The sequence below is a fragment of the Hippocampus zosterae genome, chromosome 1 (genome assembly GCF_025434085.1).
Source record: "Hippocampus zosterae strain Florida chromosome 1, ASM2543408v3, whole genome shotgun sequence".
Lineage (NCBI taxonomy): Eukaryota > Metazoa > Chordata > Actinopteri > Syngnathiformes > Syngnathidae > Hippocampus > Hippocampus zosterae.
In genome coordinates, this window is record NC_067451.1 from 5,796,529 (window position 1) to 5,820,801 (window position 24,273).

General features: G+C 43.7%; 1 protein-coding gene, 2 long non-coding RNA genes and 1 other non-coding gene across 34 annotated transcripts in view; 3 read left to right on the forward strand and 1 right to left on the reverse strand.

Annotated features, from left to right (window-relative positions):
* LOC127605339 (uncharacterized) overlaps nucleotides 1–24,273 on the forward strand; it is a 76,499-nt gene that overhangs the window by 40,586 nt on the left and 11,640 nt on the right. The gene's annotated exons all lie outside the window — the stretch shown is intronic.
* Nucleotides 150–236, forward strand: trnay-gua (transfer RNA tyrosine (anticodon GUA)). Its single transcript is given in 2 exon segments — nucleotides 150–186; nucleotides 201–236. It is a non-coding gene; the product is annotated as a tRNA-Tyr (tRNA).
* The window catches only part of LOC127604875 (receptor-type tyrosine-protein phosphatase delta-like), a 313,271-nt gene continuing 296,480 nt past the window's right edge, over nucleotides 7,483–24,273 (reverse strand). For all 31 annotated transcript variants that reach the window (XM_052072299.1, XM_052072264.1, XM_052072256.1 and 28 more), the window contains 11 exons: nucleotides 24,080–24,203; nucleotides 22,161–22,336; nucleotides 20,925–21,044; nucleotides 20,684–20,838; nucleotides 15,979–16,264; nucleotides 14,807–14,985; nucleotides 13,993–14,119; nucleotides 13,786–13,911; nucleotides 13,267–13,421; nucleotides 12,266–12,401; nucleotides 7,483–10,579 (listed from right to left, as the gene is read on the reverse strand). In XM_052072299.1, coding sequence (XP_051928259.1) covers nucleotides 10,511–10,579; nucleotides 12,266–12,401; nucleotides 13,267–13,421; nucleotides 13,786–13,911; nucleotides 13,993–14,119; nucleotides 14,807–14,985; nucleotides 15,979–16,264; nucleotides 20,684–20,838; nucleotides 20,925–21,044; nucleotides 22,161–22,336; nucleotides 24,080–24,203 — 1,653 coding nt within the window. In that variant the 3' untranslated portion in view covers nucleotides 7,483–10,510. The remainder of the gene's footprint in view (nucleotides 10,580–12,265; nucleotides 12,402–13,266; nucleotides 13,422–13,785; nucleotides 13,912–13,992; nucleotides 14,120–14,806; nucleotides 14,986–15,978; nucleotides 16,265–20,683; nucleotides 20,839–20,924; nucleotides 21,045–22,160; nucleotides 22,337–24,079; nucleotides 24,204–24,273) is intronic.
* Nucleotides 20,728–24,089, forward strand: LOC127605355 (uncharacterized). Its single transcript, XR_007963573.1, has 2 exons — nucleotides 20,728–20,860; nucleotides 22,944–24,089. It is a non-coding gene; the product is annotated as an uncharacterized LOC127605355 (long non-coding RNA).

Sequence of the window (24,273 nt, forward strand, 5' to 3'; positions counted from 1 at the left end):
GCGGAGGACTGTAGTGGCGCATACAGACCTAGGTCGCTGGTTCAAATCCGGCTCGAAGGATTGACCACGCAGATGAGAAATTCTAATTCTCTCGCTTCTGCACTCACTTTATAAAGCCTTTAAGCCCATGTAAACTTCGAGATTTGTACCCTTCGATAGCTCAGCTGGTAGAGCGGAGGTCTGTAGTGGCACATACAGACATCCTTAGGTCGCTGGTTCAAATCCGGCTCGAAGAATTGTCCACGCAGAGGATAAATAATTGTTCTTGCTCTTCTACACTCACTTTATAAAGCCTTTAAGCACATGTAAACTTTGATATTTGTACCCTTCAATAGCTCAGCTGGTAGAGCGGAGGACTGTAGTGGCGCATACAGACCTAGGTCGCTGGTTCAAATCCGGCTCGAAGAATTGACCACACAGAGGAGAAATTCTAATTGTTACTCTTCTGCACTCACTTTATAAAGCATTTAAGAACATCTAAAATTTGGCACTTGTACCCTTCGATGGCTCAGCTGGTAGAGCGGAGGACTGGAGTGGGGCATACAGACATCCTTAGGTCACTGGTTCAAATCCGTCCTCGAAGGATTGACCACACAGAGGAGAAATTCTCATTCTTGCCATTCTGCACTCACTTTATAAAGCCTTTAAGAACATCTAAAATTTGATACTTGTACCCTTCGATGGCTCAGCTGGTAGAGCAGAGGACTGTACTGCCGCATACAGACATCCTTAGGTCGCTGGTTCAGATCCGCCTCGAAGTATTGACCACACAGAGGAGTAAGTCTTGCTCTTCTGCACTCACTTTATAAAGCCTTTAAGCACTTCTAAACTTTGATTCTTGTTCCCTTTGATAGCTCAGCTGTTAGAGCCGAGGACTGTCGTGGCGCATACAGACATCCTTAGGTCGCTAGTTCAAATCCGGCTTGAAGGATTGATGACACAGGGCCGAAAAACGCTTTAACATACATGTCGCTTCTTTCATTTAAAAACGCCTTCGACTCGGTCCTTTTATTCGGCTAAAAATGTCTTACGCCGCGTGGTCGTTTTTTTCGGCTCAAAAAACCTTACTATACGTCGTCGTTTTTTTTTTTTCGTCGAAAAACGCCTTACTACACAAGGTCGTTTTTTTCGGCAAAAAATGCCTTACTTCACATGGTCGTTTTTTTCGGCAAAAAATGCCTTACTATACATGGTCGTTTTTTTCGGCTAAAACGCCTTACTATTTTTGGTCCTTTTTTCCCCGCTAAAAACGCCTTACTACACATGGTCTTTTTTTTCATCTAAAAACGCCTTACTATGCATGGTCGTTTTTTTTGGCAAAAAATGCCTTACTATACATGGTAGTTTTTTCCGGCTAGAAACGCCTTACTATACATCGTCTGTTTTTTTTCAGCTAAAAACGGCTTACTGTTCATGGTCCTTTTTTTCCGGCTAAAAACGCCTTACTATACATGGTCGTTTTTTTCGGCAAAAAACGCCTTACTATACATGGTCGTTTTTTTCGGCAAAAAATGCCTTACTATACATGGTAGGTTTTTTTCGGCTAAAAACGCCTTACTGTACAGTACATGGTCGTTTTTTTCCGCTAAGAACGCCTTACTATACATAGTTGTTTTTTTCAGTTAAAAACACCATCCTATACATGGTCATTTTTTTCGGGCTAAAAATGCCTTACTAGACATGGTCGTTTGTTTCGGCAAAAAATGCCTTACTATACATGGTTGTTTTTTTCAGTTAAAAACACCTTCCTATACATGGTCGTTTTTTTTTCGGGCTAAAACGCCTTACTACACATGGTCGTTTTTTTCGGCAAAAAACGCCTTTCTATACATGGTTGTTTTTTCGTGGAAAATCATCTTACTACACATGGTTGAAAAGGTACTACTTTCACCCTTCGATAGCTCAGCTGGTAGAGCGGAGGACTCTAGTGGCGCATATAGACATCCTTAGGTCGCTAGTTCAAATCCGGCTTGAAGGATTGATGACACAGGGGCGAAGAATGCTTTAACATATATGTCGCTTCTTTCATTTTAAAACGCCTTCGACTCGGTCCTTTTATTCGGCTAAAAATGCCTTACGCCGCATGGTCGTTTTTTTCGGCTCAAAAAACCTTACTATACGTGGTCGTTTTTTTTTTTCCGTCGAAAAACGGCTTACTATACATGGTCGTTTTTTTCGACTAAAAATGCCTTAATATTTATGGTCCTTTTCTCCCCGCTAAAAATGCCTTACTACACAGGGTCTTTTTTTCGGCTAAAAACGCCTTACTACACATGGTCGTTTTTTTTCGGCAAAAAATGCCTTACTATACATGGTAGTTTTTTTCCGGCTAAAAACGCCTTACTATACATGGTCGGTTTTTTTCCGCTAAAAACGCCTTACTATTTATCGTCCTTTTTCCCCCGCTAAAAACGCCTTACTACACATGGTCGTTTTTTTTCAGCAAAAAATGCCTTACTACGCATGGTTGTTTTTTTCAGTTAAAAAACCTTCCTATACATGGTCATTTTTTTTCAGGCTAAAACATCTTACTATATACATGGTCCTTTTTGGGGGGGCCTAAAAACGCCTTACTATACATGGTCGTTGTTTTCAGCTTAATTAAACACGCCTGACTACACATGGTTGTTTTTTTCGGCGAAAAACGCACTCTTTAAGAATGTTGAAAAGGTACTACGTTTACCCTTAGATAGCTCAGCTGGTAGACCGGAGCACTGCAGTTGACATGTTGGTTCACGTGTATGTTAGCCTCCATGGCAGAGCCTCTGCCGAACCCTTGAGACCGACTCACCGAACCCTTGGGGTTCGATCAAACCCAGGTTAAGAACCACTGTTCTGAAGAGTTAAACACGGGTCTGAGCACAGGACAGACAGCATAAGAGCTCTGTTGTGTTTGAGAGAGGCTGCTGTGCCTCGCCGAAATGACACATACATGCTCCGACAGTCAAATGAGTAGCAGCTGGAGTGATGTTGAGGGGAGCGTATGTCCAATTAATTTTGGGACATTTTAAAATATCTGACACTCCTTCCAATCCATCGCATATGCCGAGGCCTCTCTTGCTGTGGTGTTCCATGAAAACTTTCACTGATGAATCTTTTGCCTTTGAATCTCCCCATGAGTGGGTTAGTCACAGCCACTTTGCGTTATGACACAGCTGCTGTAAAGTATGTGTTCAATCCAGGGCGCTCCCCCTCCCCTCGTTGATGTACTTCCAGTAACCCTTCATGATTTTATCACCTCTGAGGAGCTCTCACTGCGCACTCGTGTGCCACGGCACCCTGGTTGGAAATCATTGCTGCAGAAAACTCGACTCTTGTCGAGTTTGACTGGAACCATTCAAACGGGCCAAGAGCATCGAAGCGTCACGCTTACCTTGTCCTAATGGATTTGTTTGTGCCCTTTTTTGTTAAGAATATTGAATGGTTTCGTGCCTTTCACTTTCTGCTGCCCTGGCCATTTATTTTGATAAGGGAATGAAGTCCAGCACAGAGCCAGAGCCCATAATAATTGACACTGTGTCCTCTGAGGTCACCAAACACATGGCATTTATCCACCTGGTGAGGTGGCGGCATATGGAAAGGCTGTGCCTTCAAGTGGAGGTGTATTATTGCTTTAGCTTGCAACAACAACATCAAAAAAAACTGACGGGGAGCTCGTGAATTATATTTCCTCTTGCTCCCCCGCAACTCCACCCCGGTTTGACAGGATAATTGATGTGCAATTGCCTTCAACTAGCCTACTTTATATATTGTATATTTTTCCCTTTTCTCATCAGTTCTTGAGGTCACAATGGGTTCGTTTGCCTCTCAAAGTGGGAAATAAAGGTTTTATGAACAGAGGATCCATTCTTTTGTTTTGTACGCACAATTCACCTGTTTGTAATATTCTGCTTTCTCCCAAAGGCAATTTATCTCATCCCATTTGATTCAATCATGTATTGACAAAATCTGTTGCATCCCACTCATATCAGGTTCCCCTTGATCAACCAACTTACTTAACCCTACCTACATACGTACCTAACCGTCGATCAGAGGTAGCGACCTAGCATTACAACCAATCGGCCAAACCAAAACAAAGCAACCAATTGACCTTAACACTTACTGACCGAAATACAGTGGTACCTCTACTTAAGAACTTAATTGGTTCTGAAAAAAAATATTCAGTAAAAAATTTTGTAAGTAGAGACACGTTTCCCATGTAAATTCCCTAATCTGTTCCAAGCCCCCCCAAATTCAGACATAAATGTTTTTTAAAGCATTCAAATGCATCGAAATATGTAACAAATACATGTTGGAATTAGATTATTGCACAATAAATGAGAATTGACAATAATTTAATAATACAAAGAATTAAGAATAAAAATTAGCCAATGGCAGAGTAGCTATCAGGATGTTGCATTCAAGAAACTCGGAACTGTGAGGAGCAGCCCGTACTGTATTTTTACCTTTCGTATCTTGAAATTTCTTTCGTAACAAGAGGCAATATTTTCCTGTTGAGACGTTTCGTAACTTTAAAACTTCATATGAAGAGGCGTTCGTAAGTAGAGGTACCTCGTACATGCATACCTTATCCTCTTATCATCGCAAACACTCTTCCTACACACCTAGCTAAACTACGAATGACACGATCATCCTACTTTGATAACTGGCTAATCAAAGCTACCTGGCTGCCCACTTACATACAGTACCTGTCAATCTAACCCTCCAACCATATTAATCAGCTTACCCACCTACCTCTTGATGGGCTAAGATACTGTCGTTGCGTACGTCCTTAACCATAATTTTAGCAGATCCTACAAAAGCAACAAGCTTATCTTACAGTCTGCCTGACAGACCAACCCACTGACCAACCGACCTAACCTAGAAACCTGGATAGCAATGGAACGTCCTCTCGTCCAGCAGTCATGTTTCTAATGCTGCTGACTGACCTGACCTTCTGCTCCTTTGGAAATATCGAGTAAATTGACACGTGTGGGAAAATCTGACGGTATTCGGCGTAAGGTCGCTCGCTCCATTTAGGATCCCTGTGCGGCTCACCATTACCCTCGTCATCACTTAGCCGCAGGGCACGACGCCCGTCTCTCCACGACGCAACTGCCTTCACTGACGCGGTGGCACGAGGCCCCCCCCCGGGGTGACGCTGTTCGTGGAGCTGTTGCAGTCCATTTCAGACGCTCTACTTGTTCGCCGCGTCGCCTGGAGCTCAAGTCCAGCCCGGAAGAGTTGGCGGCAGGCGGAATGTCTGTTTGCTCAGCTGCTTCAGTGCTCAACTTTAAGATGAGTCTTGCTAGCTGTGACAGGCAGTGGGTAAAAACGGTGTGAGCGTAGGCAGTCACAAAATTACAGTCTTCGACGTCAACGCATTCCTGTGCAAACCTTGTCGGGTCATTGAAAGAACTGAAGAAGAAATTAGGCAAACATGAAGGAATGAGCAGTTGGGCTGGAAAATGACAAGCGTAGAATGTTTGGACTGGCTGGTTCCCCTGGAAAAACAGCACATTTGAGTGTCAGTACTAGAACTCCAGACGCAACAAAAAAAGAAAAAGAAAAGACTGTCGCTTTGGTTTGAGCCAGTCATTTTAGGGTCGTTTCTTCCAAAAACAGATTCTGCTCCAATTTTTTTTAAATTGCTGTAAAACTTGAAACTAATATGCGGGTGCAGGCCTGGCCAAGCCATTGTTTTCCATTTTCACTCTTAACTTTGCAGTGTGCCGTTGTCAACTCCATTCATTGCGTATGCGGTGAGAGGCGAGTGCCACTGAATGGAGCGTTGCTGGGCGGCACTTGCGTGGCTCAGACGGCTTCCGCGACAGTTAGTCACCTCCAATTCGAACACTTTTGCGTAAGCGGTTTTGGAAAATATCTGAATAGACAGTTTAGAGCGGCACAGAAAGTGTTCCCAAGAGGAGAAGGGCTGGCGAGTGTTTTTTTTTTTAAATTTTTGCTATTTTGGCTGACTTTTCATTCATTCATTCATCTTCCGAGCCGCTTGATCCTCACTAGGGTCGCAGGGGGTGCTGGAGCCTATCCCAACTGTCTTCGGGCAGTAGGCGGCGGACACCCTGAATCGGTTGCCAGCCAATCGCAGGGCACACAGAAACGAACAACCATCCGCACTCACGCTCACACCTAGGGACAATTTAGAGTGTTCAATCAGCCTGCCAAGCATGTTTTTGGAAGGTGGGAGGAAACCGGAGCACCCGGAGAAAACCCACGCAAGCCCGGGGAGAACATGCAAACTCCACACAGGGAGGCCGGAGCTGGAATCGAACCCGGTACCTCTGCACTATGAAGCCGACGTGCTAGCCACTGGACTACCGGGCCGTTTTGGCTGACTTATTTCCAGGTAATGGCATGAGGACAATGGAGGAAGCCTTCATCCATACACTGTATGGATGGTGTCTTAACAGTGAAATATACATCTTGTTTCTTCTTCCTCCTCCTTAAAATGAGCAAAGACTGGGCTTCTTTTTGTCACACTGAAAGATCAATTTTGACGAGGTGCAGTGTTCTGTTCTAAACCAGTGGGAAAGCCTCCATTTTTAGATCCTGCTCGGCTGCTGTTTTAGTATAGTGATACCTCTACTTACAAAATTAATTGGTTCTGGAAGAAATTTCTGAACAAGAACATTTTGTAAGTCGAGACGCATTTTCCATGTAAATGCCCTAATCCGTTCCAAGTACCGCCAAAATTCAAACAGAAATGCTTTCTAAAGCATAAAAATGCATCAAAATATGTAATAAATACATGTTACAATTAGATTATTGCACAATAAATGAGAACTGTGCAAAATGTAATAAAACAAAGAACGGAATAAAGAATAAAAATAATGGCCATTTCACTTTCGACTGCGTCATCATTTTTTGCCCTCTTTAGTTCATGTTCTCTCAGAAGTGGTTTTTGCCTGGCGTTTTGGAAAGAACTGATCCTTTTAACATTCCTTCAAGTGTCCAAAGTAATCATCAGCATAGTGAACAATCGCCCATGTGGTGAACACTCACATTTACGTAAAACTATCGGAACACCTCATGGGGCGAGTGATGAGGACGCTGCATAGACATCTATGATCTATGACACACAGACATGTCCGGTAGAGGTCCCTCTTAGCCAATGGCATGCTAGGAAGATGCCAGGTAATAGCCAATGGCAGAGCAGCTATAAGTATGTTGCGTTCAGAGAAACGCGGAGCTGTGAGTTGCAGGCCATGTCGTATTTTTACCTTTCGTATCTTGAAATTTCTTTCGTAACCAGAGGCAATGTTTTCCTGTTGAGGCATTTTATAAGACGTTCGTAAGTACCACTGTACTTCTATATAATTTTTGTGATTTTTTTGGATTGCTGTGTGCTGTGACATTGTTCGAAAGTAAAATACAGTATGTCTTGGCTCATATAAGATTGGGAAAAACTGCAAAGACACACGGGCAACTTTAAAATCGTAAAACCTTTTGATGCCTGATTGAGGGAATCGAGTGAAACTCCAGTGCATCACACAGACATTTTTTAATAGAATTCATTTATAACAAATGTGAATTTTTTTTATTTCTCATACAGACTTCTTTCCTCACCAGTGTGACGTAAGTAAGAAAATAAAAATCACTCCTTTCATTCAGGAAATAAAAAGAAACACGCTTACAACTAATCAGAGGTAATTGTATGAACTTTTTAACAACTTTTTTTTTTTTGGAAATAACTTGATGACTTCATTTTCAGTCTACGCATTCAAACGAGAGATAGATAGAGAGAGCAGAGCAACACAACGTTTATTTCTGTTAATGACACTCCAAGCTGAACATGTGATCTTGGGGGCGGGGCGGCAGAATTTTCTGGACTCATTGCTGGAGTAACTGCAGCAACTGATTGGATGCTCTTTTTTTTTTGTTTTTCACAACTTTTTTTTTTGGTCTTTTTAAATTTCTTTTAAATAGTTGATACCTTTTTGTGTTATTTACATACACACAAAGTGAATGTTGAAGGAGACTTTTTTTTTCCCGTAATGGGTTCAAGTACGTAATATATTATTGGGTCTAGAATCAATAGGGCAGTGCATAGTACAAAGATAGAGAAAGTGCAAATCTTCCTTTCCGGGCCGACCTATGAGCCATCCTGCAAAGGTTTGACCATGCAAATTACATAAACAAATAAAGAAACAAAAAAAGAAAAAAAAAAGCTTTAGCCACTACATCATAACAGTACTTTTGTCTGGAAATTAACAAAAAAAAAAAAGTTTATGTAACTGTGTTTGTAAGGGAAAGAAAGATCTGGAATGCACATCCATGAAACCAACACAAATAGTGAAAACATTGTGGTCAAAGATGCCAATCAATGTCATTTTTTTTTCATGTCAATGTGTGTGCGAAATTTTGAATCCAAAAGGGTTGAATTTTGTTGAGTCATGATGGTCAACCCATTTTCCGCCTCAATCTCTTTGACGGTGAAAAATATGGTCAGAAAATTCAGAAATTTTGCAAGCTATCTATCACACCCAAAAAAATAACCCCCCCAAAAAACTTCGCCTCCCCCCAGTGCACCATCGACAATGTATGTAACACCATTAACAAAATAACGGCGTGAATAATTTTACTGGCTCAAATACCGATGTTTATGATGAGTCTGTGTTTATGAAATTTCAATTTATTTTTTATTTTTTTTTTGTCTTGTCAGGCTCGCTCAGGAGGGTTGTTCAGGAGCCACTTTTCTTCACTCATTTACTTCACCGTTTACTTTTGAAATGTGACAGAAATGTCAACATCGGACTTGAGTGGCATCTGTCTTTATCCACTACGATTTTTTAATTTTTTTTTTTCATTTGCTTTGACTATTTTGGCCTTGCGAGCCAATGTAGAATGCATGTGGATGTATGGAATTTCAAAATCTGTCTCGGTTATCCTCCATCTTAGAGGTCACACTCCTTTTGAATGATTGACAGCGTCAACACTGTCCTCCTCGTTCTCCTCTTGTAAAATGTTAACTGTTGAAAAGATGAACTTTCCTATTTTCCTTCCAGGTCCGTGAACTAGTTGCACAAACCCAGCCACGGTAAGGCCACTGAAAATGACAGAATGAGCGTCAAAATGTTGCTTGCATATATAATCACAGGTGACATTGCGAATATGAGTGTAAATGAACACACATATATATTTATATATTGACATATAAGCTGAATATTCAAAAGATACACTGAAATGGTATAAAAAAAACAGGCATAAATATAAGGCACTAAATGCAAAATGGGAAAAGGAATACTTGAGAAAGGGTTTTAAATAACACACAAGACGTTTTTTTTTTTTTGGTACTTCGCCCAATTACGTGGAGTGGCGGGTGACAGATGGCTGATGTACATTTCCACGTGACGCATGTCGGGAGCCGGGTGTCGCGACTTAATAATACATCATTTATTGCACGAGAAAAGATGCATTGAATCAGAATGGTGTCCTATTGATGTGCATTCCAGTGAAACGTCACTTTCCCCACACCATTCGGAAGCGTTCACTGGCTAATAAACATTTTCTTTTCAAATTCATATTTAGAATATGATTGGTATTTCACATCTGATTATATATGTACAGATGTGTATATATAGATATATAGAACTTATGTAATTTATCCTTCTCATCATCCTGACATGGAAGAACTCAGATAATTGATAGCAGCAACTTCATACTTTGCTCATCCCTGTTGATTCCACAAAGCCCCAGTTTATCGGATGGGAGGTGTATGCAAATCAAAAACAATCGTGGCAAAGACTGGCGCTCAGCCTTTTTTTTTTTTTCTTTAGGTCAATCCATGTGCTACAAAACAAAATTGTAAATGCACAAACAGCTTGAAGAAAAGGGAACATTTGTATGATATCGATATTCTTCTTTCAGAGTGTAAAAAAAAAGAAATGACATTTACACATTTTTAAAAGAAAAAAAAATCACATCAGTTGTATAATAGAGTCCTAAAAAACTAAATTAATCATTTGATTTATTCCATAGATTTTTTTTTTTGTATATCCCCTCGCAAACTTGAAATGATGAACATTGAGACAGGACGAGTACTTCAATGTCAGGGTCCATTAGAGTCATTGTCCGGCTTTTCCCGACGGGTGTGATTGTGATTTATTTTTCTTTACAATGTGCGTCAAGTTCCCCTCCACGCTCCTCCGATGCCTTTTCGTAACGCTTTCACCCAGCTTGAGTTTCATTCTCCACCGGGTTCGTTTGCTCCCAAATAAATCCTTGAAGCCCCCAAAAAATCCAACGAGGTGTGCTTCAATGGTCCGGATTCCATCACGTTGTGACAAGGCCAGTTTAAGCTTGAATTGGGGAAATACTTGGTCCTCCGGGGAATCTTTTTTTATTCTCCTTTTTTTTTTTTGTCTGTGGGAGTTTCATGTCTCACATCCGACTTTTAATGAGTTGTTTGCAAGGAGTTTTTACGTTCTCAAGCAGTAATTTATGGCTCAGAAGAGAGGCGCAACTGGGTTTTTTTCTTTCCTTTCCACCTTTCCCTCTGATGCTGAGTCCTTTACGTTGCATAGTGATCAAAACTTCCCAGATACTCTAATCCAGCCCTGTAGCAGAATTGGTATTGATCCTGAGGGGACAAAAAACACAGAGTTTTTGGCACTGGAGATGAATTTGCAAAAGGCAACATTTCATGCTCATGACAGACACGCTTGCAGATCTAGAACGTGGGTCGGCAACCCGCGGATCTGGAGCCGCATTGCAGCTCTGCAGCGTCGCCCGAATGGCTCCCTGGAGCTTTTTCAAAAATGTTTGAAAATGGAAGAAGATGGGGGAGGGAAAGATATTGTTTGTTTTAATACGGTTTCTGTAGGAGGACAACCATGACAATCATTCTAAACGGTTTCCAATGCTGTAAAAATGTGTAGAATAAATATTACATTTGAACATTTCTGTCAACGAGGATTTGCGTCTGGGACACGCGTTTCTATTAGCAGGGCGAGATGCCAGGCAGGTGGCTATTATAAAAAAAGGTCATTTTTTTCAGAAAGTAGGTGGTGATTTCCTTTTCACAAACTCTTGGATCAACTTTATTCTTTCTGTTTCGTTCTTCTTAGGGGCCGTTATGGCTGTTGCTAATGATGGCATGCATGCATATGAGTGCATGTGCGGTAACGGGTCAATCGCGGGAGTTTGGTTGATCGAAAAGTAGATCTTAGGTGAAAAAAGGTTGGCCCCCTCTGCTCAACAGGATGCACTGCAGCGAAAAGTGCATTTCATCATGAAGGCTCATTTGTAGCCAACTTAGTCATTTTGATAAGAGGCTAATATGGATACACACAGCATGTTATGTGTGTGTTGTTTTAATTAATTATTAAAATTAATTAATAAAAATAGTAATTATTGTTAATTAATATGGATTAATTAAAATTAATATGGATTTAAATTATTCATTCATTCATCTTCCGAGCCGCTTGATCCTCACTAGGGTCGCGGGGGTGCTGGAGCCTATCCCAGCTGTCTTCGGGCAGTAGGCGGGGAACACCCTGAATCGGTTGCCAGCCAATCGCAGGGCACACAGAGACGAACAACCATCCACGCTCACACTCACACCTAGGGACAATTTTGAGTGTTCAATCAGCCTGCCACGCATATTTTTGGAATGTGGGAGGAAACCGGAGCACCCGGAGAAAACCCACGCAGGCCCGGGGAGAACATGCAAACTCCACACAGGGAGGCCGGAGCTGGAATCGAACCCGGTACCTCTGCACTGTGAAGCCGACGTGCTAACCACTGGCCTACCGGGCTGCCCGGATTTTAATTAATCCATATTAATTAAAAAATTAAGGCTTAAATTTTTGTTTGGCTCCAGACAGATTTGTTTTTTGTGGGGATTTTTTTTTTCGGGTCCAATATGGCTCTTTGAACATTTTGGCTTGCCGACCCGTGATCTAGAAGGACGGAACAAGAAGACGGTACAAATGAGGGTAGCAGGTTTTCAAAAGCTGTCATCTGTGCCTTGCCACCCTTCTGTTTGGGGTAACTAAAGGCCAGAGCAAGACAATGCACTCTCCTGATATTTATGTGTACCAATGACAACGGAATGGGATGGCGGATGTGCTCCTTTTGTTTACTGCATTCCTGACTAATGCATATAAACACGAGGCGGTGGATATTTGCCACGAGCTTCATGGAGCTGTCCTGCTTGTTCGAAAGCGTGCATAAGGTTCAACATGCATTGACACATTTGCAAACTATTCGCCGCTCGGTGAAAGGCCAAAATGACAAAGGGCCGACTCGCCACATGCGGTCGTACCTCTGTCTGCACCATGGCTGGTCTCTGTGTCCGCAACATCTTCACAGTCTGAAAGATGTCGACGACGCCCTCGTATCTCATTCGCTCCAAGGCAATGCTCAGGGTGATGAAGACGCCGGTCCGACCGACGCCAGCGCTGCGCAAGGGGAGAGAGACGGGGCAGGCAAGGAGACGCTGAGACACAGCCGCAAGTACAACGGCTCAGAGACAGCATTGCTTGTCTGGCATTTTCTTGTATGAGGGTTTACTGGTGCCGCAACATACCGTATTGGCCCAAATATAAGACGGTGTTTTTTGCATTGAAATAAGACTGACAAAGTGGGGGTCGTCTTATATGCGGGGTCTAGACATTATACCCATTCACAACGCTAGATGGCGCCAGATATCATTGAAGCGAATGCTGAACTTGACTCCCCAAGCCAAAGTGAAATCCTGGCACGAAGAATAAAAATAAAAATTGCGGTAGCACGAAGAAGAAAAATAAAAAATAGCGGTAAGAAAGAAAAGAGAAGAAAATAATAGAAGAGATAACAGAAAATGGCGAAACGTAGTCACAATCTGGAGAAAATTGGGTCGAAGATCGGCCAGGTTAACCGGCAGCTGAGAAGTTGTAATTTACATTTCAAAAACCAGAAGCCATTCATTTACTTATGTAATTGCACTTTAGGTTACATGTTTAAATGTTCAGATATTAAGATTTGTATGAGGCAAAATAACATACTTTTTCTCTCAAATATATTGTTATAATCATTTGTTTCAGATGTACTGTAATTCTTTTCTGTATAAAAATTAATTTGGTGTTCAAAAAGTCTTTTTTCAAATTTGAGTCTTGAAAAAGAGGGCGTCGTCTTATAATCAGGGCCGTCTTATATTCGGGCCAATACGGTAAGTAGCCGGTTCATCTACGAATTCGTCATTTCCTCCTTCTGTCAATGAAGTTGTTGAATCCCATTGAATGCTGTCAGAGTAAAAGATCTACCTAGTGTGCAACTTTCACTTACCTACAATGGACCGAAATAGGCCCATCTTGGCCAAACTGCTCTTTCGTTTTATGTACTTGGCCGATGAAATCAATGAAGCCCTCCCCGGATTTTGGCACTCCTTGTTCAGGCCAGTCTGTGAACTGGAACTGTCGCACCGTTCGTGACTGTCCATCCTGGGAAAGAGAAAAACGGCCATGCAGGTGTACAGTTTGCACATGGGAGCGGGTCGTATTAATGGTGTCTGTCATTGCATGCGCCAAAAAAAAAAGAAAATAAGATGGTGATTTGTTTGATGTTAAGCTGACTGCCAGTGTATGACTTAGTCACATTGTATCCCTTTGATAAGGATAGCAATCCCATTGAGGAGCGAGTACAACATACAGTACAAAGAAGGGAGCTTGTGCCATTTTATCTGTGGTAAGCCTTTGATGGAATTAGAAAGTCTGGCTGCATTGAGCTGCTCCCCCCCAACATTTATGCTGAAAAGACTCTTAATTTGGGATAAACACACTCGACACTACGGCGACATCTGCTTACCCTGGCGTCTGTCACTTTGAACTCCCGAAGGATGTACTGCGGCATGTTGTACTCGGCCATGGGGTCCACCACAAAGTACTGGTATCTGGCTGACCTCTCTGCGGGCCAGTACTGATGGCATTTTTCCTGGAAGACACAAGCACAAGGAATCCACAACGGGCCCATGGTGTCCACTCACGGGTCTTGTTTAATTTTTTGGAAGCATACCCTGCCCATTTCTCTGAGCTTGGTTAGCATAACGACAATGGTAGAGTTGTGCTCCCAGAGCATCCTCCAGAAGTCTTCTGTGGTTTCTGCCAGTGGTCCCTGTGTGGCAATGTAGGCCTTCTGTTGCCTGAGAAGACAACGAGTCAAGTCAAGTCAACAGTATTTATAGAGCACTTTCAAACAGCCATCGCTGCATATAAAGTGCTGTACATGGAGCGATTTAACATATACAATAAACAGTAAGACGAATCGGTGATAAAGGCGGTGGAAAGCACCAAGCAGTAAAATCATGCTGAGTCGAACGCCAAAGAATACTAGTGGGTTTTGAGGAGGGCTTTAAAGATGGGCAGCGAGGAGGCTTGCCGAATGTTCAGTGGGAGGTCATTCCAGAGAGAGGGACCCGCAACAGAAAAGGCTCGATCCCCTCTGAGCCTCAGTTTAGCTCTTGGTACCTCTAATAAAGACTGGTCCACAGACCTGAGGCGCCGGGCAGGTGTGTAGGGGTGGATGAGCTCAGAGAGGTAAGGTGGCGCGAGATTATTCAGAGATTTGAAAACAAAGAGGAGGATCTTGAAAATAACTCTAAAATGAATGGGGAGCCAATGAAGGGATGCCAGAGTGGGAGTTATATGCTCCCTCTTACGAGTACCAGTCAAGAGGCGAGCAGCAGCATTCTGGACCAGCTGAAGGCGCTTAATGGAGGACTGGCTGACTCCAAAGTACAAGGCATTGCAGTAATCCAACGAGTGGGATGAGCATCTCTTCGGTTAGCGGCAAGAGCCCGAGAGCCAAAACGCGGTCGCGCTGCGTTTACCTGTAGCCGTCGATGAAACTTGCATTGATGTAGTCCGATCCCTCCACTCCTCGAATGGGCTGGAGACACACGCGCGTGGACTCGTATGGCATGATGTTGACAAGGCGGTTCTTGAACTTGTTGCAGGGGAGATTGGCACTGATGAATCGCGACGTATGGGCTTTCGTGTTGGCTAAACGCTGCGTTTGAACAGAGAGGAACGAAAAGAGCAGATGGTCGTCAGTGGGTGCGATACAACAGAAAATATTGCCCGAGCCTTTTGGTTTGGCAGATGTATGCTGTGGGGAAAACCCTGCATTTGTACCAACGTCGGGAATCGACTGTAAAGGAAACCAGAGAAGGGGAAAAAAAAATCCTGAGGTATATTGCACATGGTCTCATGGGCTTTAAAATGTCTGGAGTTGTGCTAATTTTAGTGGCATATTTTCCCATGCGACAATGCGAGATACAGTAAGAGTCACTGACGAAACGGTCGGCGCAAATTTTACCAGAAAAAACTTGGACTCCAAGGTCACACTTTGAAGTTTTTATGGTGTTAACATCGCAGAGTATGTTAACACAACATGGCCCGCTAACACTGGCGAGCCCCTGTCACGGAATCGGAATCCAGGCTATCACGTTAGCCAGTGAGCTAGCCGCTAGCATTAGCAAGGCTTGCTAGTGTTAAGGGTTTCAACACACACACAAACACACGAACACACACGAGGTATTGTGACACACTGCTATTGTAGAAGAATTGAAGAAGCTTATCTAACTTTTTGGGATGTGGTCCGAGAGGATTTTTTTTCCGTTAGACAGAGCCCATCAACTGGCAACCAGTTCTGGGTGTACTCTGCCTTCTGTCTGGAGACAGCTGGGACAGGCTCATCTATACATCCATCTACCGTATTTTCCGGACTATAAGTCACAGTTTTCTTCATACTTTGGCCGGGGGTGCGATTTATACTCTGGAGCGACTTATGTGTGAAATTATTAACACACGATTATGTTATTTCACGTTATTTTCACATTAAACCACAAGAGGGCACTGTCAGCCTATGTTGATAAATCGACGATGAGTCTGACGTAAGCGGTGTAGAAGAGGAAGCATTGCATTGTCTACCTCCCGAGTTGGGGTTGTTAAGGTGGTAGTTTGGAGCGGCAGAATTTGCACCTTCATCTGGAAAACCAACCTTGAACTCAAGTTCCATGCCGGTGACATTTTCTCCGGCCTCCATCTGCGTCAATTTCTGGATGTAAGCATAGAGGTTCCGGGCGGGCACTTCGGTGGTGCCGCAGTTGACGGCCTCCTGCAGCGCGTCGTGAATAAAGACGTACTGGTCTTCGGTCTGCACCATGTAGTTACGCTGGGCGCGCATCAGCGTCACATGCCCGTAGATGTCCACGGTCTTCTCGTGCTTGATTCGCTCCAGCATGGCATCGATCACAATGAAGCAACCCGTGCGACCCACGCCGGCGCTGTCAAGGGATCAAGGAAGAGAAAGTTACATTCACGTTGTCCACAGATCCGACTTATTTTCCGAAAGAGGGCTAATGAATCCGCAGAGGATGTTCCTCGCCAAAGATCTGACCATTTGACGCTGCTGGGTATAATTAAAGTTGAAGTGGCACGGAGTGGTGATGGGGATTTGGCAACGGCGAGGTGGTCTCTGGCTTTGCCGCAGTCTTGTTTATGCCACCTGTGTTTTTCCGACCTGATCTTACGAGCAAAAAAAAAAAAAAAGTCCCACTGCAGTTCTCAGGACTTGCACTTCAAAGAGGTGACGCGAAATCCCGTTCGTCAACTTCGGAGCCGTCGCACGCCAAAGTAAATAGGTCATTCGATCCATGACGCTGACATTCCCGTTAGGTGGAAGCCTTGATCTTGCGCTTCCGCCTCGCGATGGCGCATTTGTTTTTCCATTTGCTCAGGAAAGAAAAGAGAAACGAGGAGAGCGTCAACTCAGAAGTTGGCCGCCGGAGGCCAAGTTTGCCTAATGTGCCATGCGACGAATGGAATAAAGACGCGCGTGGGAGTCATCGGCTTGAACAAATGATCTGATGATCACTGAGGAAAAAAAAGGCTGACTGCGACTAAACTTTTTTCATAATACAGGATTTTTTTTTTTTTTTTCCCGGTGACAATTTTTCAATGCTTTAGAGCACAAAAAGAATCAGGTAGCAATGAAATGCAAAACTATTCAAAAGGCAAATCAACCCGCAGGGGCTGAGAAGCGTCTCAGCCCCTGCGGGATTCGCGCCCGACTTTTCATGATTGCAAACACGTTGCGCCGCCAACCACGTCCCCGGCAGAGTGATGACCTGAGATCCAATGCGTGACACAGTGGCAGAGATGCCGGGAGACGAGCGATATGGGCGGGAGGTAAGATTGGGGTGGGGGGGGGGGCACACACACTCTGTCAGTTAGCTTCATGTCAAGACGGAGGCGCAGAATATATTAAGCAAATGTGCTGTTGAACATAAGCGCAAGGAATGCCGGCAACGTGTGCAATATTCTTTTTATTGACAAGTGCAGAGAAGGCATCAGTGTATTTGGCAGACGGGAGTGGACTAATGACCTGACACTGGCTTCTCAGCCAGTCGGGCCAGCTGCTTTGGACGTTAACACACATTAAGTGTCAGACTGATGTGCTTTCCAGAAGTTGAGGGAATGGGGGAAGGGGGGGGGGGGGCGGAGGGGGTCGAGCGGAGAGGAAGCGCACTGTAAAATCCAGCTGCACTGAGCCGCGAGAAGATAAAGGATGCAGAGCAGCCAAAGCAATTACATATGTATTGTTACCAAATCTCTTGCTGTCAGCGAGCGTGCCAAGCCGACCGACATGCACACACCAAGCGGACCGGGGTGAGCTGACTTTGTGCGGTTAACTGTTGCAAGAAATTGAACGGCATTCGTTCCAAGGTTCTGTTTGAACCCTCCCCCCCCCCAAAAAAAATATTGGCGTCTCGTGTTGAGTAACCTTAAAGCAGGGGTCGGAAATCCAAAATGTGCATACGCATGCACTTAAACACGCATGCCATAATGAGCAACAGCCATAATGGCCCCTAAGATAAACGAGGCACGGGACGCACTTTTGCGGCGTGTTCATGATCTTAGCTCACCTGCAACGTTTAAAAATCCTTCTCTCGGCCCTCCAGTTTCCTATTCTTGGCCAGTGCCCTCGGTGAATTGTACATTCATTCATCTTCCGAGCCGCTTCATCCTCACTAGGGTCGCGGGGGGTGCTGGAGCCTATCCCAGCTGTCTTTGGGCAGTAGGCGGGGGACACCCTGAATCGGTTGCCAGCCAATCGCAGGGCACACAGAAACGAACAACCATTCGCACTCACACTCACACCCAGGGACAATTTAGAGTGTTCAATCAGCCTGCCACGCATGCTTTTGGAATGTGGGAGGAAACCGGAACACCCGGAGAAAACCCACGCAGGCCCAGGGAGAACATGCAAACTCCACACAGGGAGGCCAGAGCTGGAATCGAACCCGGTACCTCTGCACTGTGAAGCCGACGTGCTAACCACTGGACTACCGGGCCGCCCTTGTATTGTACATAATTTTTTTATTTTTATTTTTTTAAACAACAGTCCCCTGCTTGGCATCCCGCCCGGCTAATAGAAACGTGTGTCGCAGGCTATGACGCAAATCTTCGCTGACAGAAATGTTGACATTTAATATTTATTCTCCACATTTTTACAGCATTGGAAAATGTTAAGGAATGTTTGTCCTCCGACAGAAACCACATTCAAACAAAAAATATATTTCGCTGCCCCGATCTTTTCCCATTTTCAAACCTTTTTGAAAAAGCTACAGGGAGCCACTAGGGCGGCGCTAAAGAGCTGCGGGTTGCCGACCATCAAAGCATGGATACCTTTCAATTTGAATCGGCAAGGCATCAAATCCCGTCCGAACAATGATAAACACAATAATTCACGATTGTTCAGACAAGTTCATCTTCGAAGGACGCTGGGAAGTAATAACGTGGTCACATTTTTAAATATTGACAAATAATTTTCTCAAACCGTCAATTGCTGCCACATAAATGTTGCATCATTAATTATGTGTGACATGTCGTGTTTGAACAAGGCTCCGATTTGCGCACTTAATCAACCAGCCGAGGGACTGGAATTTGTTGATTTTGTCATCATGGGAGCGGGAGTTTTACAGCTTGGACGTGACCACCAAATCTTTTTTCTTGTTAACTCCAGCGACGTGCACACAACACTCAGATTGTTCCTTTTTTGCAGGCATTCAAATTAAAAATAGATCTTTTTAAAATTGCATTCAAACATCAAGGACGGACGGATGGGATCTGTTTTTCCTCTTCGGTCTGATCGGGAGCCGGTGGAATTAAAAGCTCCCATCTGCATGAAGTCGCGCATTCTTTTCCACTGCGGAAAGTTAGCGCGTTCAATCAGAAGCCAGCGTCGCTAATTAACGACGCAACGTGTTACTTCCAAATCCGCACTGAGCTTCCTTCCCTCTTTTGTCACTTTCTGATATTTTTTCCAACTGTAGTGTCTACTTTCTCTTTTTCTGATGGCGTTCACACGCCAAACGCTCTTAGCGGCACCCTGCTGAGGAGTGCGGACATTGACGGAGTCGCGTTGAGAGTCATTTGCTTAAGATGTGAGAGCCCGAGGGGGAGAGGCTGGCACTCGTGGGCCTGAAAATGCGTGAGATGTTTGCAGCACAGCGACAGATCTGTGCTAGCTTTGTGGCAGCGCGTGGGGGCAGATGTTGGCTGAGCGGAACGACACCAGGACTTCTTGTACCGTCATGTGAAAAGATTTACGGAGAAACCCAGTGGGCTGCTTCATATGGGATTTAAGATTTTTTTTTTCCAAGACCAAATTAGCAAGCATATAGAAATGCTCTGAAAGGTAATCATGTCCCGATAAACAGCGAACCTCCGCCTACTTGCTCTTTGGTATTTGCAAGTTTGCACCAGTGCTCCCTCTTGTGGTGTCCGAAACAATAACTCCCTATTTACAGTTCACTGTTGTATTTAACTTCAGTTGAATTTCGTCTTGAACTGTATATTTTTTTTTTCCAAGACCAAATTAGCAACCATATAGAAATGCTCTGAAAGGTAATCATGTCCCGATAAACAGCGAACCTCTGCCTACTTGCTCTTTGGTATTTGCAAGTTTTCCACCAGGGCTCCCTCTTGTGGTGTCCGAAACAATAACTCCCTATTTACAGTTCACTGTTGTATTTAACTTCAGTTGAATTTCGTCTTGAACTGTATATATTTTTTTTCCAAGACCAAATTAGCAAGCATATAGAAATGCTCTGAAAGGTAATCATGTCCAGATAAACAGCGAACCTCCGCCTACTTGCTCTATGGTATTTGCAAGTTTTCCACCAGGGCTCCCTCTTGTAGTGTCCGAAACAATAACTCCCTATTTACAGTTCACTTTTGTATTTAACTTCAGTTGAATTTCGTCTTGAACTGTTTGAGATTAAACCTTTAATTGAGGTAGTTTCTATTTTGAACTGGTCTTATGTTTGATGAAACTCTGGCTTAAGAGGTTAAACATTTGCTTCGACTGGCTGGTGGAGAATTCCGCTGTCTCAGCTCGGGCAAGCTATTGAAGGACAAGGGCTATAGAAAATGTCGAGATGGATGTTAAAAATGAGCGAGTGTGTGTGTGTGTGTGTGTGTGAACACAAAATGAGACTTCTGGGTTCATCTACCTACCATTGAAGTGATTTTGGGAGATTTTAGTTGCTAATGAATTCATCCATTAAAATGATTAAAACCCCTCATACATTGTCATACGTATTCATAGATTCATTCCAGCAAACTGAGAGGGGGTTGGGGGGGAAAAAAATCAATTTCATGCTTGAGGTTATGTTCGTCATTTGCACAGAATTCGCTACCTGCAGTGCACCACCATGGGCCCGGCATCCGGAGGGTTGCACGACTTTACCCGTCTCAAGAAGGCCAGAAAGGGCGTAGGGTGTTCCGGCACCCCGTGGTCCGGCCAGGCCGTGAACTGGAACTGCCGGACCTCCCGCTTCTCGCTGGAGCCGTTCTACGTGAGCAAAAGCCAGCAGGTCAATGAGAGTCCAATTCCCAACGATGGCAGACCTCATAAAAGGAGCAACGGAGCGCCCTTACTTTAAAAAGTGCAAATGTCCTGACGCAGTATGTGGCCAACTCCACCGTGTCAAGCAGAGTCACTTGTATGAGGCCGTATGTTTCCGTTGCTCTGGTGGGCCAGTACTGATCACACTTGACCTGCCACGAAAGTCACATTCGAGTACACGCTACGTTAGAAGCTTCTCGATCCAAACCAAAGTTGACATGATTCGTCCTCAACATACACCCGAAGCTTCCATGTTTAAAAAAAAAAAAAATCACTCCGGATTAAAACTGATAATCACTCAACAAATTTGGATGCCACTCTTGATGGCAGGCCTCCCCCAAGGCTGGGCAACGCAAGAATCCAAATATATACCATATTATAATTCTTTCTTAGTCCATACACTAACCGTCCATGTTTTGTGGCGAACGCGAATTGTAATTCCTTTGGCCCGCACATGAATATTTGTTTCCTATATTGCATAATTTGTTTCCTATATTGGACGCACCGCTTTATAAGACGCAATCTGCAATGCATCCACTAGATGGGGCTACACTCAAGGAAATACCAACAGGACACTACACTATACCCTGATTTATATAACGACGATCAGATGTCAGTAAAACTTATTTAATAAAGCAGCGACACAGTTCACTTAACCAATAGCAAGTTAAAACATTGACTCGTTAACGTTGAACTCTCTAGCCGCTGCTCTATTTCCGTGTTCAACTGCGAAACCGATCGCTTTAATTTTGAACATATTACCGTAATGACCATACACAAGTTTTATTCAATTATTAATATTAAATATTAATTAAGGCGTGCTGTGACGAAAATTGAAGACTTTTAGGTGTGCCGTTTCGTACGGAAAATACGGTATCCCTTAATAACTTAATATCCCTTTTATGGAAAAATAAGATAAGATAAGAAAACCTTTATTAGTCTCACAATGGAGAAATTCCCAATTCACAGCAGCAAAGTTATGAAAGTAAGAAGTAGAACAACAAAATATAGGAGCTGCTGGAAAGGCAGCCACTCTCGCGGCGCCATTTTGAAGTCAAAATAACAAAAAAAAAAAGAAAAAAAAAAAGCTAATGTTTGCATAATCATATTCAAAATCACGTTTGATTGGCATTTGCTTCAAGGGAGGCAGCCACCAAGGATGGTCATTTGAATCCAACTATCCAGAATTATAAACAACGCGGATCTCTTTTTCTACACTGCCTTGGCAGAGGCCTTCCGTGTAACAAAAAGACCGTGACGTGCCCTACCCTGGATCGCTCCTCCAGTTTGGTCATCATGACAATGATGGCGCTCCTCTGTTCCCAGATCATTCGCCAGAATTCCCCAAAGGTCTCGGGCAGCGAGCCTTGCGTGGCAATGTATGCGTTCTGCTTCCTGTAGCCGTCCACATAGTTGGCGTTGATGTAGTCACTGCCCGGGATGCCTAGATGGGAGGTGGGAGTGGAGCAACGTTGAGGTGGTTAAAGAGCAATCGAAAAGTGCAGATTGCAGGGACGTTTGTTGGAAGGAGAGACTTCAATGAGGAACATGTGTACATACAGTATGTAGAAATGCAGTTAGTCGGCTAAATGCGTTCTGTTCACTGTTCATAAATTACATTAAAAAAATAACAGTACAAGTGTAAAAAAAATAGAAAAGAGTACAATATTTGTTCAATAAAAAAAAAGAAAAAAAAGAAACTCAACTGTTTTTATTTTTTGTGATTTATTATGATTCCTTTTTCAGTGGGATTATCTGTAAAATATCGGATATAAAATAATGCGTATTTTTCACCAAAATAGACGCATTTCAGTCAATGTCAATCTAAAGTAAGCGTGATGATCTACGTAATGAGGACAAATCCAAATGCCCAATGATGCTTACAGTCGAAAATGGGCTATTTGGAGGTGCACTGAAATGATGATGATTATTTTTTTTTTTTTACCCAAAGTGTAGAAGTGGCAAAATTGCCGTGCAGGAAAACAAGTCTCCATTCCTCCATCCCCTTGCTTATTTTAAATGAAAGGCACAGTTTTTATTTCCTAATCCAGCGCAAAGAGGCAGAGCTGACAGCCAGTCAATGCTTCAGGACTGGCAGTTTCGGGGCTCGGCGCACACATGCTCCACCAAGATAAGTCTCATCTGCATGGACGCCACGTCTCGGAAAATCACCGCCTCCCTCGACCCCCCCAACCCCCCTCCCCAATATCTCTCTTTGCCCAACCCCTCCTCCCTCTCCACTCCAGGCTTTCTTTCCTTCCAGGTAACTTTTAGCGGATAGACAAAAAAATATTGTGAAAAATTCACGTCTCTGCATTATGTTGACCCCCACCCCCCACCCAATCCCACCCTTGCTCTCACTGTTTTTACTGTCCACATATATTCAGTGACGGACAAAGGGAAAAGACACAATTAAGCACGCTGTAATTCACAACTGAAAAGAAGAAAAAAAAACAAACATTTGTTTTGTTTTGTTTTGCTTAATAGCACAATGAATAGATGTTTAGTTCGGCGAGCCCATGCATTCATGCCGGTCTGCCAGTCAGGATTTGCATTCATTATGTCATTTGTTCTGTCTACTTACGAGCTGGAGGGAAAAAAAAACAACAAAAAAACAATATGTGACTGATTGAAACTCCATTACACAGTCGATAGTAAGGAATGGCCCGACGGGCTCGCCACTTAAAAACTGACGCATTTTGTTTAGCTTAAAGACTACAATCCAAACGGAGAGAAGAACTTTCCCGTCATTAGGAATGTGCTGAGGGAACTCCCTGGTACGCATGTATTTATTCATGATTATTTTGGTGATTTTTCTGTCGGTAACATGTTGCAACGGTGTGAGTTTCACGCGGCAACTCTATCTGCATATGTCGCATCTTAAGTTCCCACGCGTGATTCCAAAAAATAGTCGCGGCGCGGCGCCGGAGAGAAATCCAACTTTACTGGCATCTCTCAGGTTTTTGCAGGTGATTGTTCAATTGTATTCGAGTGCCGAGCTCAGCGAGGCGCGGGCGAAAATTGCCTATTTCAAAAAGCCATCTATTTCCCCGCGAGCAACCCGCCCGCATGAAAGCAAATGACATGTTGGTGTGAGGAGGGAGAAGGGGGGAGGAGAAAAAAACAGAAAAGAAGTACAGTGTGGTCATGTTGTGATGAAGCAGGATGGAGGAAGGGTGCGTTATACCGTCAATTGCGGAGAGCAAGACTCGCGAGTGGTCATAGGCGATCACGTTGGCGTAGCGGTTCTTTGGTTTGTTCACCTCCAGGTTGGAGTGCTCCCAGGTGAACTGCTGCCCGGGGTCGATGGACTGCGGCAAAAGAACAACCTTGGCCGTCAGCAAGACAGGATCATATCCCCCCCACCCCAAAAAAAAAAGC